Source organism: Perognathus longimembris, chromosome 6 (assembly GCF_023159225.1).
Source record: "Perognathus longimembris pacificus isolate PPM17 chromosome 6, ASM2315922v1, whole genome shotgun sequence".
In the NCBI taxonomy this organism is placed as follows: Eukaryota; Metazoa; Chordata; class Mammalia; order Rodentia; family Heteromyidae; genus Perognathus; species Perognathus longimembris.
In genome coordinates this window covers 62,730,128-62,746,480 of record NC_063166.1, presented here as the reverse complement: position 1 = coordinate 62,746,480, position 16,353 = coordinate 62,730,128, and the positions used below count along the sequence as shown (strand labels likewise).

At 41.4% G+C, this 16,353-nt stretch overlaps 2 protein-coding genes across 6 annotated transcripts in view; one reads left to right on the top strand and one right to left on the bottom strand.

Annotated features, from left to right (window-relative positions):
- Window positions 1-1,458: 1,458 nt before the first annotated feature.
- Window positions 1,459-10,547, bottom strand: Trmt6 (tRNA methyltransferase 6 non-catalytic subunit). 3 transcript variants are annotated; one of them, XM_048348826.1, is made up of 11 exons: window positions 10,268-10,547; window positions 9,790-9,917; window positions 7,925-8,034; window positions 6,868-6,959; window positions 6,688-6,771; window positions 6,299-6,423; window positions 5,014-5,372; window positions 4,501-4,586; window positions 3,545-3,647; window positions 3,363-3,449; window positions 1,459-1,878 (listed from the first exon to the last, which is right to left on the bottom strand). In XM_048348826.1, the coding sequence occupies exons 1-11, from the start codon at window positions 10,402-10,404 to the stop codon at window positions 1,687-1,689; spliced, it is 1,503 nt and encodes a 500-aa protein (XP_048204783.1). In that variant the 5' UTR covers window positions 10,405-10,547; the 3' UTR covers window positions 1,459-1,686. The 3 variants fall into 3 exon arrangements, with proteins under 3 accessions (XP_048204783.1, XP_048204784.1, XP_048204785.1); XM_048348827.1 differs by having other exon boundaries at window positions 4,501-4,580; XM_048348828.1 differs by lacking the exons at window positions 6,688-6,771; window positions 6,868-6,959; window positions 7,925-8,034; window positions 9,790-9,917; window positions 10,268-10,547 and adding an exon at window positions 6,566-6,681.
- Window positions 10,548-10,686: 139 nt separating this feature from the next.
- The window catches only part of Mcm8 (minichromosome maintenance 8 homologous recombination repair factor), a 32,161-nt gene continuing 26,494 nt past the window's right edge, over window positions 10,687-16,353 (top strand). Inside the window, exons 1-5 of one of the 3 annotated variants that reach the window (XM_048348820.1) lie at window positions 10,687-10,989; window positions 12,172-12,312; window positions 12,797-12,877; window positions 14,475-14,557; window positions 15,623-15,772. In XM_048348820.1, coding sequence (XP_048204777.1) covers window positions 12,177-12,312; window positions 12,797-12,877; window positions 14,475-14,557; window positions 15,623-15,772 — 450 coding nt within the window. In that variant the 5' untranslated portion in view covers window positions 10,687-10,989; window positions 12,172-12,176. Of the gene's footprint in view, window positions 12,087-12,171; window positions 12,317-12,796; window positions 12,878-14,474; window positions 14,558-15,622; window positions 15,773-16,353 lie in introns of those variants that run through there. The other 2 variants (XM_048348821.1, XM_048348822.1) reach the window with 2 other exon arrangements.

The window sequence follows — 16,353 nt, the reverse complement described above, 5'->3', positions numbered from 1 at the left end:
GTCTGTGACTTCCCTCATCAACTTGCCTGGCTATAGAGGGGTGGTCAGTCTACTACATGTTCAGTGAGGCAGCCATCCAGGTGTGTCCTCCATCACACACAGAACACGTCCTGTGTCACATAGACTGTAAACCAATCCAGGTGGCATCGCTGACAGCATCATTAGTTCAGGGATCATAGTAGGAAACACTCTTATTCTTGAACAGCAACTGTTTTCAGAAAAAAAAATCAAAATTGTACTGGTTGTTAACCACACATCCATTAAGAATAGCAGATGCGATTAGGAAAAAGTTTTTCCTGATATGCTCTTCTCTGGGCAATACAGGTCTTTTCCATGACAGGAACAATATACATGCTGGGCATGCTCTAGTGAGTAGACTCAGCATTCTTAAATGCATGAGAAAGACAAGGGCTGTTGATTCATACCCATAATCCACCACTATTCAGGAGGCTGAGATGTGATGATCAAGATTTGAAGCTAGCCCAAGCAGGGATGTCCATGATACTCTCATCTATAACAAACTAGCAAAAAGCCAGAATTGGAGCTGTGGTTTAAATGGTAGAATACCAACTGTCCTTGAGTGAAAAAGCTGAGGGACAGTGCCTAGGCCCTGATTTCAAACCCTGGTTGGTGTGGCATACATATACACAGACAGACACAGACACAGACACAGACACAGACACACACACACACACACAAATCAAGTGCATGAGAGCTGTGGTTTACTCTTAATATTTTTATTTGCTGTAACAGATGGTCAAATCATTTGATCATGGGGTTTTTAGAGCTGATAAGGCTAACTACCTAATCATGGCAGAGCTCTTTAGACCAGAATTAATCACCAGAAAAAGGCACTTTAACACACACTTGACAGGGAGTGATACCAATGCAATGAGACCTTTTCTAAGTCTTGCACAAAACTTTACCGTATGTAGTTCAATAGGTAGTACATTCTGTCTCTGTGCATATATACAAATGTGTTTATGTGTGTATACTAGTATCACACACACACAACACATACGTGTTCTAGTCACTTTATTTGGAAAAAAGGATAAGAGAATTGGCAAATTAATGCAAATAAAGTACCTATGAATCCTTTCTGCACCTACCCCCACAAAGCAATAAAATAAGTTCTTGGACCTTCCCAGCTGTCAGCTATCAAAATAATAAAACCTAACATTTAAAAAAAAAGCTTATTCCACTGAGGGAGCATGGCAGACATTTTTGGTACTGGCAGCCTCATATACTCACACATCCATATTGCTTAGGCTGAAGAGAACAGAATGAATAGGTTCTTTTATCCACAAATTTCTTCCTTTCAGCACTCACCAAGTTTTAGCTCTATTATGATATTCCACTTAGCTTAAAATAGAAACAAAGTCTTGTACATCCTTGATGACGTTGAAATTCTCAAGATTTTGCAGAACATTTGAAAGTAGTCTGAGGATTTTTGTTAAATAAACACAAGTACTGAATCAATCCATGAATGCATACTTGAGTTACAATTTTGACAGCCTGAACTCATCTGTGTCAGAAATGGACAATAGGCTTACTTCTCTCCTTCTGAGGAAAAGATGAACACACACATTTGTATTCTTAGGGCATGAAGAAACAATAGCAATAGCACTTAAAAGTTTATCAACTTCAGAACACCTGAAGACAAAAATCAAAGCCATCCCTGACAACTTAAGAGCCAGACTCAGTGCATTTCTGTTTTTTAGGTGCTGGCTCCTCAGTTTGGGGAGACTCTAAAGTGCTTGTGCTGGACTTGAGGCTGGCGTCTGCTCTAAGGTTGTCCAAGACAACAGTGAAGCCTGACAGAAGGTAGCCACCACCTCCACTCATCAGCAGTTTAGGATGACTTCGATCTGGCAGAACCTAATCATGACAAAAAACATAGTTTCAAAAATCAGGATTTAAATGACAGATCCTCTTGAAGATTAAGTGGATGACTCCCCAAGTAGTAGCTCATTCCTTCCTTCATATGACAGCCCTAGTGGTTTTTTAAAGATAAAGCTAAGTCAGGTGCTGATGGCTCACACCTGTAGTCAAGGCTTGAGGCCAGCCCAGGAAGGAAAGCCCGTGACATTCTTATGTCCAATTATGGAAGTGGAGTTGTGGCTCAAGTGGTAGAGTGTGAGTCTTGAGCACAAAAGCTCTTTGAGTTCAAGCCCCGGTACTGAAACAAAAACAAAACAATTATAAAACTGAAATTTGTTTCTCCCCAGTCTCTGTGGGAGAGTGGGCATACAATCTGTGTAACCCACTTCTTCCTCTTGGCTCCAGAATCTTCATGGCCAGTGGCAACACTTAGGTCTATGAAGATGATGAACACTCACAACCTCCCTGCCTTCTGATTATCTCAATTACAAGAATTCTTCCCTCCTGTTATGCTAAGATGACTTCCATGAAGGGCAGAGTACTCAGGACGCAACCACAGTAAAAGATGCCAGGCAGCAGGACTGGTCTGGGCACGGGAGGGACCTTTCTGCTCTTCCTTCTTGAGGGAACTGGCTATGAGGCTTGGGTGACGGAATGCCTCTGGCTACTGCTGCAGCATTTACCCACCCATGTTCCCAATGGTAAGTGAACACAGACTTCTGCCCAATCCAGAACCCCTTTAACAGGCACTCTTTGCTCCTATCAACCTACTGACTTGGCCTGACTTTCTCAGAACAGCACAACAACCGTTTCCTCCCCATTCCTTTAGTGCCTCCTTTTCTGAGGTATCAGCTACACCAGCTAAGCCTTCTCTGTCTGCCTTTGTCTTTCAAAGGCATTTCTCCTAATATATCTCTTGGAACTCTTTGAGTTCCATCTTAGTGTATCTGTTCCATCTGTGTATCTTAGTGTAGCTTAGTGGTGTTGAACTAGCCTAGCAAGTGCAAGGCCCTGGGGTTTGATTCCCAGCACCTAAAAAAACACAGAGGAGGGCAGGGAAGGAGAGGAAGAAATTTTGTCTTCCAGAAAACCTGAACTGACACAGAGTTCATCAAGATATCCCAAACACTGGCTGTGAAGCCATCATAGTAGTGACCCAACATGGAGGGCCACTTTCTTGTCCATGTGAGATTTCATCACTGTCAGTTACCTTCACCACAGAAATATCAAGGTCTTGGGAGAAATAGGAATGATACTGTTTTTTCTTTGAATGGCTATGGGACAAGAGTTACAGATAATGCTCCCTAACATGAAGAGAATCAGGAAAAATTTTAAAAAGTCCGGGGCACTTTCTCTGAGTCACATGCAGGCAGGAGGCTTTTCCATTACTATCATCAGAAATAGGGATGTCTCTATTTGACAGCTTCTGGTACTACCGCAAGGAGAGAGCAGCTCCAGAGTCTGGTGGTAAGCACACGTACCTGGTAATTTCTGAGCCAGGTCTCAGACAGCCTGAGGTTGATGACCCCACCCCTTTCCCGAAGTTTTGTGTAGCATTCCAACAAAGGCTGAAGACAAAAACAGAATCTTGTTAATCCTTCCTGGGTGCAGTATGATACTCATAACAAGTGTAAGCATTGTTCCCCTCTTGTTCCAGTGTTACCTCTTTATACTGGCAGTAGACCACAAATGGCCTTGAGGGGGCCACGAAGTCCAGCAGAGACAGCAGGAGTGGAGTGGGATGGAAACGACTGGCCACAATTAAGCTGCGAGGAAAACATTCCACAATTATTTCTCCACTCTCCCAAAGAAGGTCATGAGTTTTAAAATGCATTTAAAATAATCATATACTTACTAACATGACTCACACAGGGAGGGTTTAAAAATAACAGTATTCTATTAATTCAAAACTGAGAAAGAACACAAGCTATTTATTCTATGAAACAACTGGGCTGCAAGCTTTCACAGTGCTTGGCAACTGTAAGTAACACACAGTGACAGTATTTTTATTTTTATTTTTTTACAATAATTCAGAAACAAAGCTAGTACTATCTAAGTTGGTGTTGCAGACTCAGTGCACCTTTCCTTGACAGGGGTTTACACTAGCCCTGGCCATCAGCCAGTGCCACTGAGATCTGAATGTCCCATCCTGCATCTAGTGGGACATAGCCCCCTCTGAGGCATTCTCTGTGAAGTGCATTTAGGTTTCTTCTAAGATTGTTGTTGGTCATGGGGCTTGAACTCAGGGCCTGAGTGCTGTCAGGCTACCACTTAAGGCTAGTGTGCTACCACTCTGAGCCACAGCAGCACTTTGGGTTTTCTGGTGGTTAAATGGAAAGGAGTCTCATGGACTTTCTTGCTTTCTGGCTTCGAACTGCGATCCTCCGATCTCAGCCAGCTGGGTAGCTAGGATTACAGGCATGAGCCACCAGCACTTCTGAAACTTTTAAACTAGCACCATTGCCCACCTCTGCCGAACCCAGACTCTTTTCTTTAAAATGCAAGACACAGTTCTCATCTTAATTCCCAACAGGATCAGAGGAGACAGGCGGAACAGAATGTGATCTATATGGAGTCTACTAGCACCACATACTCCACATTCAATTTTCATCAACATACCCATCTGCATTTCTTTCCCTCAACAGAGCAGCAGCCTCTAAATGTCTTTTTCTCTGCTCTTCTTGTCTCCTTTGCTTTTCCTGCATCTTTAGAGAAAAATAAAAAATGAATGTACTGAGGTCATTTAGCCAGGTTTTCCAAAACAGTGTCCCATCAAAACATTTCAACAGTGTTTATCAACTCCAGACTAAAGCAACAAAAGAGGCTACTTCTTTTCATTTCCTGGAGTGCACTTTGATATTATTTTGTATGAATAGATGAACAAGGCACTGTGCCCTTCTGCTCCTCTCCTACGAAAGAAGCTACTTCTAAAGATGTAAATACCCAAGAAAACAACAATTCTGTATCATAGAGCTCCATCTCAAAAGTTAAGTTGTATCTTATGAACTGTCCCCTAACTCTGCTCTTTTTGACATTTCTTAGATGTTCCAAGGCCAAACTAAACCTCACTACTTCAGTGAACTTAACTGGCACCCCAAGAATATTTCAAGAATAGTGATCTGACATGCTTACATAGTCTTTTTTGCCTTCTCTCTCTTTAGGCTCCTTGTGTTGTGTATCTTGAGAAACAATTTCCATTACTTCTTGTTCTTCTGGGAGATTGCTCTCTGGGGCCTCTGCCATGTTGTCACCATTGTCCTGCTCAGAAGACTGCTTCTCCTCAACTGCACCATTGCTTTCTTCAAGTGAAGCACTGTCTTTTGGCTCTGAAGATAACATCTCAGCAGAAAATGTTCCATTTAGAAGACTGTCCACTTTGTTGAGGGGGAATTCGTAAAGACCACTGAAGAAAGATTTGGGAAATCCAAAACATGCTGTTGCTACACGAACAGGTCCATCTCCAGGGTACAGCTGAATAATGGAGCCAAAACCTGAACAGATTAAAAACAAAACAAAACAAAATATGTACACAGTTGAGGCAACTCTAGACTAAGAAAACCCACAGAATCCTCCAAGCAGTAACTTGGTAGTACCACTGATCATCTTCCTGCTCAAGTTTAGAGACTAAAGAAAGATGCAGCAACTCTGCAGGTCTTTTTGGATCGTCTATTGCACAATTCCAAAACAAATGGAACAGGAAGTCGTAAAGAAACTTGTGCCCAGGTGACACTATGCTAAAACCCCAATGTGCAAATCTGGATGTCCTGTGACTGTTGCTTTCTCCAACTCATTTCTCAAATAAGGAAGTTATGAGCTCTGCTACAGCAACAGAAAGAGCAAATCAACCTATATTTCCAGATAAAACATATCCTTAATAACCTTTCCAGTCAAACCTTTCAATTCAGGCTAGTAAAATGTGCTCTCTTATCAAAAGGTTAGCCTAGCAAGCGCCACAGGTTCCAGAACCACCACTTGAAGCTGGAAAGGACAATAACCAGCACAGGCACCACTACAGCCTGTTCAAGATGTGGGTCACATGGGAAGCTCTGGGATAGGAGCTAGAAGGGCCACCCATATCATTTCATTAACCGTGAAGTATTCAATCCGCTTTTTATTTTTTGCTAGTCTTGGGGCTTGAACTCAGGGCCTGGGTGCTGTCCCTGAGCTTCTTTTGTTCAAGGCTAGCACTCTACCATTTGAGCCACAGCACCATTTTCAGTTTTTCTGAGTAGTTTATTGGAGATAAGAATCTCATGGACTTTCTTGTGTGGGCTGGCTTTGAACTGTGATCCTCAAATCTCAGCCTCCAGAGTGGCCAGGATTACAGGCATGAGCCACTGACTCAGCTATTCAATCATCTTTCTATCTACTCCCATCAGGGTAGGGTTTTACTGAATGTGAAAGTGTTAAATCTTACCTCCCATTCGTTCCATAATTGCACCCAGCACTAAGCCAGAACATGTTTCCATGACAATCATTTTATTGCCAGCACGGATATTTCCCAATGTCAACATCTGGGCTAATGTATCATATCTCATGTGGCTAAGGAGAAAAAGGATGACTCATTCATTTTGAGCTTTAAAAAAAGCATAAAATTTTAATAATTATTTTTCAAGTTTTATTTTATAAAAACTATGCTGATAAAATTATTGATTGCTTTGGAGATGACAGTAAAAGGACTTACAATTTCTGAGGTAGGAGGACACTTTATGCAGATGAGCAAGTTTTTCATTTTACTTAAACTCATGACTTTCTTAAAGACATATTTTTCCCCCAATTATACTTTTGAAAGGAAACAAAGCGTACTTAATTTTTCCAGGTTCTCTGGCATAATACATAATTGAGAGAATACGAGTGGATGGCTTCAAGATAGTAATGATGGCTTCATATCTGGAAGAATGAAAAACATCAAATTGAAAAAAATGGTAGTAATATATACCTCAGAAACATGTATAGGATTTAATAACTTCAACCAATGCTACTTACTTCTTTTTCTTCTTTTTTATATATTTATCTTGAGCAAATTCTGTCTTGTCTCGGAATGTTGTACTATTTTCAATTAACTGCTGAACTATTTCCTATAAGAAAAGAAACAGATTTTTCTGAAACTCCACTTCCACAGTGTAAATAACTTCTTACTGTGGAATATATTCCAAGATCTGGTTGTCCAGACCCTCTTCACAGAAGTCCAAATGGATGAACTCTGTATTTCTATGCTCTACGGAGAATTCATAATAAAGTACACGAACTTTACAACTCCATTTAAACTAAGGTAAAGAAAAGATAGACAGTAAAAGGAAGAGAGATATGGAAACTTTCATTCCCGAGGGCACTGGCTAAAACATTCTTAAACATGAATAACAGTAATGCTAATATAGCTGTCCCTCACTATATCATGGTTCACTTATTGTGGCTTCACTGTATTGTTGGTTTAAAAAAAATGTAAATAGTGATCCCTCACCTACTGCAGGAGTTATGTTCGAGAGACTCCCACAATGGGTGAGCCACGATATACCAAGGGACAGCTACCTAATGTGGCTACTTTGCAGATTTTCACCTTATCACGAGGGTCTCTGAAACATAATTCCCGCAATAGGTGAGGGATCACTGCACAGATATTACATTTGCTATCACTAACACAATTAGCGATGTTCTTCACTTCTATTCCTGCATAAAAAACAAAAGTCTCAATCTATAAAGTTGCATGTAAATTTCAACCTATTTCTAACCACAGCATATCATTATTATTATTCTTTCTCTTTTACCCCAAGTAAAGCCTATGTTAAAACCAAAACAAGGGGCTGTGACTGTGGCTTAGCATGCATGAAGGCCTGGGTTTGATTCCTCAGCACCACATAAATAGAAAAAGCCAGAAGTGACATGTGGCTCAAGTAGTAGAGTGCTAGCCTTGAGCAAAAGAAGCTCAGAGATAGTGCCCAGGCCCTGAGTATAAGCCCCAAGACTGGCAAGAAAAAAAAAACAAAACCCAAACAATCTCTTAGGTGCCAAATACAGACAAAATAAAAGTCTTTTTTGTTATTACCTCTCCTTTAATGCCCTGGTCTTTCAAAGCTTTTATGTCATCTTGGGTAAGTTTCTGAGATTTTCCATCATCAATTATATTTCGATTATCAGTGCCAGCTTCTTTAGTATCTAAGGAAAGAAATTACTCCATGATATTTATGATCTGAAACTGACTTACAATCTTTTCCTAAGTTCACTTGTCCATGTAAATAAAGCTAAGCAAACAGTCTTCCAGGTCCTCTGCTCCAGCTGTAGCCTGTGATCTCCTTCTTGCCATGATAGCTCTGTGTTTCTTATCTTCCTATTCACACTCTTCCCCTCTCTCTTTTTCTTTATCCACATGGATGCCTTAGTACTCATTAATTAGCTCACCTATTTTATCTGGATCTTTAAAATCATGAAGTGGCTTTCCATAGCCATGAAAATAGATTCCACAGAAGACCTGGCCCTCTAGCTTGCCTTTTCTTGCCAAATCACTTTTCCCTTAAGCTTCTTTCTGCTCTTGAACCCACCAAACTAAGGTCCCTCAAAAAGATTTTGGAACTGCTGCCCCTCTGATTAGATGTCTCCTATGAGAGAGTGCGTGACTTACTGAGGGCTAAGTGCATTATCTCAGCCAAGGCTCACCATTCCCAATGAGGCTTCACTACATGACCATGCCTTATTATTTTTACAGCATGTATCACCATCAGAAATTCTGTGGCTTGCCTACTTGATTATTTTGACTGTTTAAAATAGTATTTGCACTGGTAAGTACACTTAGACAGGGTTTCACCTTAGCCCAAGCTGGCTTTGAACTCAAGATCATGCTACTTCAGCTTACTGGGGTGATAGGAATACAGATGTCTACAACCATCCACTGTTAAGTACGTTGTATAAGACTGTCTTAGGGACTGTTATTACCACAGTGACCAATTGTGCCTAGCACTTACTTAGTAAAAACGTGGAAGTCAGGAGCCAGTGGCACAGACCTGTAATCTTAGCTACTCAGAAGACAGAGATCTAGAGGACTCAGGCTCAAAGCCAACTCAGGCAGTAAAGTTCTTGAGACTCCATCTCCAATTAACCAGCAAAATAGCAGACTGGAGGCATGGTTTTAGTAGAGCACCACTAGTTGTGAACAAGAAGCTGAGTGAGAACACAAGGCTGAGTTCAAGGCCCGGCACAGGCATGTATGAAGATATATGTATGCGTGCATGCATGCACGCACGCACACACACATCCGCCTCAAACTCTATGGATATTAATTTAAAAGTATTTAATTAGTTTAGCTCAGAATTTTAACAGTATTTTAGGCATCTGATTTGTAGTAGTTATTTAAATATTTGTGCTAGAACACTTAAATATTTACTTTTAGTTAATAATTAGTAATAACAGGTAAAACTACAGGACCCTTATCAGAGGTACTATTAAGGTCTTCATATAAATAATACCACTAAATATCCACTAGAACTCAAGAGTCCAATTTCTTTAATAGCTTCATCTAATAGACAAATAAGGATTGCAAAACTCTCATCACCGGCCCAAGACTCTAGGGCAAACAAGGAAGCAGGTACCAATACCTGAACAGCTGGATTTAAAGCCAGACCTCTTCACTGCCACATTACTCTAACTTCTGAGCACTTAAAGAGCCAGCATATATTCTCACAAGAAAGCAGACTCAAGGCCTCTGCTTAAAAGGCTCAAGGTCAAGGAGTCAGTCAATGTGGGATGAAGCTAGACTTCCAAGTTATTTCATTGACTAAGTATTTATTTGTCTTGTACCACTAAACTATAGTTTTTAGATTATGGGCTTGGATTTTTTTTGGGGGGGTGGGTAGTCTGAGCTAGGACCTTGTAACTACAGGTCTCTCTGGCTAGTTGAAGAACATCCATTTCACACACCTGAGGTGGGCTCTTCCTTCTTCTTCTTGGGCTGAAGACTTCCTCCACTGGTCACTTCAAACGTAGATCCATAGCTATGACCAATGACGTTATCCAGGTAGAACCACTGTTTTTCAAAAGTTACTTTCCTGAGGGGAAGGAAAAGGCAGTCGATTAACTTTATTTCTTTTGCATTCGGTATAGAAAAGAAACATTAATTCTATTTTGGTTCAAAAGTATTCTTCACAACGGATGGTCAGCGTTATTTCTGTGACTGTATACCTACAAAGGAACTAGAATGAAGTGGGTAGTAAGGGCAAAGGCGATTTCGAGAGCCAAAGATGGAAAAAGAATCACGGTGGGATGGAGGAATCCAGACTGCCAAGAAGGGGACCATCCACCCGCTCCCTCCCCTCGCCGCCCCGCAGGGGTCTATAAGAAAACCCAGAGGGAGGGAGCATCTGGATGGGTGAGCCCCAAGACCAACCACCTGACTTACTTTCTCCGCTGGACCTGCACTGCTTTGAACACATCTTCCCGTTTCAGCACCACGAAGTCGCCATCGTGAATGCAGTGGTCCCCGGAATGCGGGGGCTGTGGGATCGTCTGCTCCCCAGAGCCCTCCATGACGTTCATTCGGTCTTCGCGCTTCACGGTATCCCTCCAGACTCCCTCACCTCGTTATTTCTTGTTCACTGTGGCGGCGCAGTCTCAGTTTCCACTGCCGGGAGGGTCTTGGAAGCCTTGGTCCAGCACCGCCCCCACGTGCTGCGCGCCGCTTCCGCTTTCTCAGCCAGGGCCGCTTCCGGGAGATACACGACTTCCGTTCACTCGGATTTTCTGATTGGCTACAGTTCGCACTCCCCGCCCACCTGCCCAGCTTCCGCGAGCGGAAGGTGCGTCACTGAAGCGCCCAAAAAGAATTTAGAGGGAAACTTGACTGTGGCTGACGGCGTTTGGGTGCTCCGCTCTCCAGAAAATTTCTCCAGGCTGCGAGGGGAAAAACGGAAGCGCCTAGCACTGTGGCTACGGGAGGGATCTGGTCCTGCCCGGGGACTTCCGGAGAGCCGCGGCTGGGAGAGCCGCCAGACTTGGCAGGGGTATCCCGAGGAGTCTCTGCGAAGCCCCCCTGTGGGAGGCCGAGTCCAGATCCACGGATTAGCGCGTACCCCGGAACTCGCTCGGTCGTCCGCTGGGAGAGCTGGGGGACCTCTTTTCCATGCAAGTAGTAGTGAGGCTAAGGAGACATAGATAAAGCAGGCTATTTAAGGAAGCCCGGCCGGCCCGCGGAAGGCCCCTTCCCTCCAGTCCTATTCCCTTAGAAACAGGATTCCCACCGTATTTAGCGTTGCCAGTACAACGCCTCAGCTTTCGAGTCTGAAGACTGACCTGTGACCTCTGTATTATCAACAGACAACTCATCTACATTTTGGTTCTTGTCTGTGGAGCTTCAGTTTCGTCTTGTTTTTGAAATAGCGCCTCCCTGTGTAGCCTACATTGGCCTCAAGCCTGTAATGCTTCTGGTCAGAGCCCTGTTCCGACCTAATTGTGACCATTAATGACTTTCCTAATTAAATAATCCTTTAATGACTCAGGCAGGCTTTCTTGTGACGAATGACACTACACAGTACGAACCAATGAGTTGTAGCCATACTACCTGAGTTCCTTTTTTTTAATTTAAGAATTTACAACAGTGTTGGGTTTATAGAAAATGAATGTGGTGCTGCAGGACTGGTTATGTAAGGGGCTGGGTAATTTTTTCCTGTTGTCTCACAGGTCAGGTTTATGTTCAACGAATTCTGTCCTGTAAAATATCGCTGCAAACAAGTGATCATAGAGTTAATTGGTTTACTGTCACCTCTGTCGTGGTCACCTCCTTGAAAAGTGGTACAAGTGCAGTACCTTAAAAATTATTTTTGTTCCATGAACACTTAGTAAACTTAATTGAACGTCTATGATAGGCCTTAAAAAGATAGGAATTAAAGGAATAATTGCAGAATATTGGATTTTGCACAGTTGTATATAACTACATTAATACGTTTCCCCCCCCCCCCCCCATACAGAAGTTTGAACCTGGGGCCTTTGTGCTTTCCCAGACTTTACTGCTTTAGTTATTTTTTAGATAGTCCTGCATTTTTGATGCAAGACCAAAGAGGCTGGTGCAAGCCAGGATCTTGACTTAGGTCCTCCTATATAGGCCTCTCACATAGCTGGAGTTACAGGAATGAACCATCGCCCCTGACTTGTTTGTTGAGATAGGGTCTTGTTAACTTATCCTGATGGTCTCCATCTTTACCTCCTGGGTACCTAGTTTACAGGTGTGAACCATAGCACTAACGTTAGTACATTTTTAGGAGTGCTACTCCAGTTTTGATGAAGCTTCCTCCCCCTTGTATCTTTTAGAAGACATGAATGGAGGCTATAGAGGCAGAGGACGATTTCAAAGCTGGAAAAAAGGAAGAGGTGGTGGGAATGTCTCAGGAAAATGGAGAGAAAGAGAACACAGAGTTGACCTGAATAAAACTGTGGGAAAACATATTGCTGGTAGGTGAGGTCAATGATGGTTAATATATTTTCTTGGGCTGGGAATGTGGCTTAGTGGTAGAGTGCTTGCTTAGCATGCATGAAGCCCTGGGTTCGATTCCTCAGTACCACATAAACAGAAAAGGCCGGCAGTGGTGCTGTGGCTCAAGTGATAGAGCCTTGAGCATGGAGAGGCTTGGAGACAGTGCCCAGACCCTGAGTTCAAGCCCCAGGACTGGCAAAAGAAAAAAATCTATATATCTATATCTATCTCTACATATATTCTTACATGAAAGCAGTAATTCATTCCTAGCAGCCCAGGCAGTTTAACTGAAACTTCAGTCTAACTCAGATGATGTCATACCTAAAAAAGTCAAGTAAAAGTTAATATCCACAATTCCTATGGGAAATAATTTAAATGATTTATCTCATAATGCCTGTTGTTGAAAAGAGAAAAATTGGGGAAAATATTTTTATATTACTTTAGTATTTTTTTTTAATTCAGGACAAACTCCACAGCCTTTACGACAGTCAACACTGGATCAATTCATACCATATAAAGGCTGGAAGCTTTATTTCTCTGAAGGTAGGGTTAAAAGTGCAAAAGATACTATTCATTTTATATTTCCTCTGCTTGCCTTTGAATGTTGCATCTTAGGTTACTATAGTTCATTTGACTTGCTGAAATATACTCCTAAATCTTCCAAACAAATCATGTTTATATCAAAGAGCATAGTTTTCTAGCTTTTGTATTAGAAGAACAGAAACCACACTAGGTATTTCAAAAAAAGGGATTTAATGTAAGACTCAAAGAGCAGAAAGAGAACTTTTAGGTAACCTCCCAGAAAGTAGAAACTTCAAGAATTAGTAGTCCTAGGGCTGGAGACATAATTCTATTGGGAAAGTGCTATTCAGTGAGTGAAAGTGACAGGTATAGAGTTCGAGTTCGAGTCTCCATCTCAGACCAAAAAAAAAAGAATCAGTCTTGAATTTACCTCCCTCTGATTGAGAGAACAAAGAAATTGCTGAGGTTACCAGAATCTAGGAATTCATGGGAACATAGCATAGCGTGCTTTATAAAGCTGTGCTTGGGCCCCTGAAAGGTACCCTACCATGCTGTGCTCAGACCACTAATGGGAATGATGCTTTTTGTTATCCTGTGCAGCTATAGAGATTCTGAAAAGAATTGGAAACGACAAATTCCACACACTTCTGACTACCTTCCTCTCTAGAGTGCCTCCAATTGGCAGAACCTAATGATAGTCTGAGAAATTAGAGTGCAGACCTCAATTATCACATAGAAGGAAGCAGTGAGAGACTAGGGATCTAGAGCTAGTAACCAGCACTGGTTTGCATTGAAACACAGTTAAGGACTCTGATACAATCAAGAACACTGGCCAGTATCATACAGCTGCCTATGTTAATCCTCTCATAGTGTCTATATCTCTTAGGGGATATGTGCCTTAGTTTTGTTAATTTTTGTGTGCGAATGGCCCATATTAGGTACTCAGTATTCTGTGAATACTTTCAAATAGTTTTTGATTAGGAGTCTTTTTTTTTTATTCTATGAAACATATCTAATAGGTAATCTTTTGTTGCTTTAGATATCATTATTCCTCTGGTAGTTAGCTCAGAATACTATGAGTGATCTTTGGACTGGCCTTAGACTAATATAGCTGTAATTCCAGACTACTTCATTGTGCAATTTCTCTGTGAAAGAGCATTTTGAAAATATAGACTATTAGGAAGATAAAAAACTAGCTTTATGGTTTGAGGGGCAATTTGGACTAGGAGAATTCACTTTGCAATTACTATGATATTTAGCTCTCAGAGAAAAAGTTGTGTTCATGAATCTAGCTTTGACTTTATTGTGATGTTTGATTTAAGCTTATTGCATATCCTTTGAACTGTTATATCCTATTAAGTACCTAAGACTCAATACAACGTTACCCCGATATTGAGACTTTTCACAGATAGATACTTTCTATCTCCATTTCAGATTATGTGGACCTCATCTTGTTTTAAAATTTTAAGTATATATTCACACCAGTTCTTACCTAAATAACCAGGATATAATGCACTTAGAAAAAAATCTACCCCATTTATAGTGATTCTTTTGTCTCATGAATATATAGCTGGTACAAACGTGCTTGTTAGTGCTAATGCCATGTTTGTTTGGTTAGTTTACAGTGATAGCTCTCCTTATATTGAGAAGATTCAAGCTTTTGAAAAATTTTTTATGAGCCGTATTGATTTATATGATAAGGTAAGATTCTTCTTCAATAAAGCTACCAGTCTACCTTTATGTGTCATTTAATTGCACAGTATATTTGACATGCTAGTGGTATTGATGGGAATAAATACGCTGGTGGGAAACTGTTCAGCTCCCATCTTTGCTGTTTACTTTCAGTGTTCACTTCAGTGAGTTACTTCTCTGTGCCTCACTTATTTCTCACTTATTTGTTGGAGATAGTATAGTGGTAGAGGTTTCTTTTTTTTTTTTTGGCCAGTCCTGGGGGTTGAACTCAGGGCCTGAGCACTGTCCCTGGCTTCTTTTTGCTCAAGGCTAGCACTCTACCACTTGAGCCACAGCACCACTTCTGGCCTTTTCTATATAAGTGGTGCTGAGGAATCAAACCCAGGGCTTCCTGTATATGAGGCAAGCACTCTTGCCACTAGGCTATATTCCCAGCTCTGGTAGAGGTCTCTTTGTTTTGTTTTGTTTTGCCATCCTGGGGCTTGAACTCAGGGCCTGAGCACTGTCCTTGGCTTCTTTTTATTCAAGGCTAGCACTCTACCACTTGAGCCACAGGGCCACTTCCGGCTTTTTTTATATATGTGGTGCTGAGGAATCTAACCCAGGGCTTCTTGTATATGAGGCGAGCACTTTACCAGTAGGCCATATTCCCAGCTTCAAGATTTCTTTTTTTTTTTTTTTTTTTGGCCAGTCCTGGGCCTTGGACTCAGGGCCTGAGCACTGTCCCTGGCTTCTTCCCGCTCAAGGCTAGCACTCTGCCACTTGAGCCACAGCGCCACTTCTGGCCATTTTCTGTATATGTGGTGCTGGGGAATCGAACCTAGGGCCTCGTGTATCCGAGGCAGGCACTCTTGCCACTAGGCTATATCCCCAGCCCTCAAGATTTCTTATTAGGCATAATAAGTCAGTATATTTTAAATGCTAAAACCATATTTGGCACAAAGTTTATATAGTACTTAACCATTAGCACTGTATAAATGTTACTTGCCTTCATAAAATGCATAATTGAATGTTCAGTTGTGATAATTGACTCCATAAAAGCAATTGTTCCTTTCAATCTTTAATCTTTCATAGGATGAAATAGAAAGAAAGGGAAGTATTTTGGTGGATTTTAAAGAACTGACAAAAGAAAGTGAAATATTTAACTTGATATCAAATATAGCAAGTGAACTAAGGGATGCACCTGAGAAAACCTTGGCTTGTATGGGTCTGGCAATACATCAGGTAAATATTTTGTGCAGATTTCTGTTAGAATTTTCTTTTTATTCAATAGTTGTACAGGAGATTACAATTCCACAAGTCTTGTTATGAGTAAGTACAGTGCTTCTTGATTAGTGCCGCCTCGTCTGTTTGTCCTCATTATTTCCCCTCCCATCTCTACCCTCAAGTTCCATAGTACAATTTTTACATTATGTATATTGGATATAATGACTGCATTTGCTTACCCTTCTTCCCTCCTTTCATGTACTCTGTTAGAATTTTAATGGATGATTTTACAGTATCACTACTTTGTGAAGGTACATAGCTTTGCTGGGAGCTGGTGGCTTGTGGCTCATGCCTGTAATCCTAGTTATTCAGGAGGCTGAGATCTGACAATCACTGTTCAAAGCCAGCCTGGATAGACAAAGCTCAAAGACTTACCTAATCAGCAAAAAGCCAGAAGTGGAGGTGTGGCTCAAGTGGTAGAATGGCAGTCTTAAGTGAAAAAATAAAGGAAGAACTCAAGGCCCTGAGTTCTAGCTCCAGTATCACACACAAAAACACACACACTTATATACTGTTTTGGCTATGATATTGGCTAGAAC

Excerpts from the sequence above, each read along its gene's own strand:
- Trmt6 (XM_048348826.1), bottom strand. The coding sequence starts at position 10,404 with ATGAACGTCATGGAGGGCTCTGGGGAGCAGACGATCCCACAGCCCCCG. Across the intron at positions 8,035-9,789 it reads GAAGGAAGAGCCCACCTCAG|ATACTAAAGAAGCTGGCACT; the intron begins GTGTGTGAAATG and ends TTCTTTCCTTAG. Across the intron at positions 6,960-7,924 it reads ACCAGGGCATTAAAGGAGAG|GAAATAGTTCAGCAGTTAAT; the intron begins GTAATAACAAAA and ends CTTTTCTTATAG.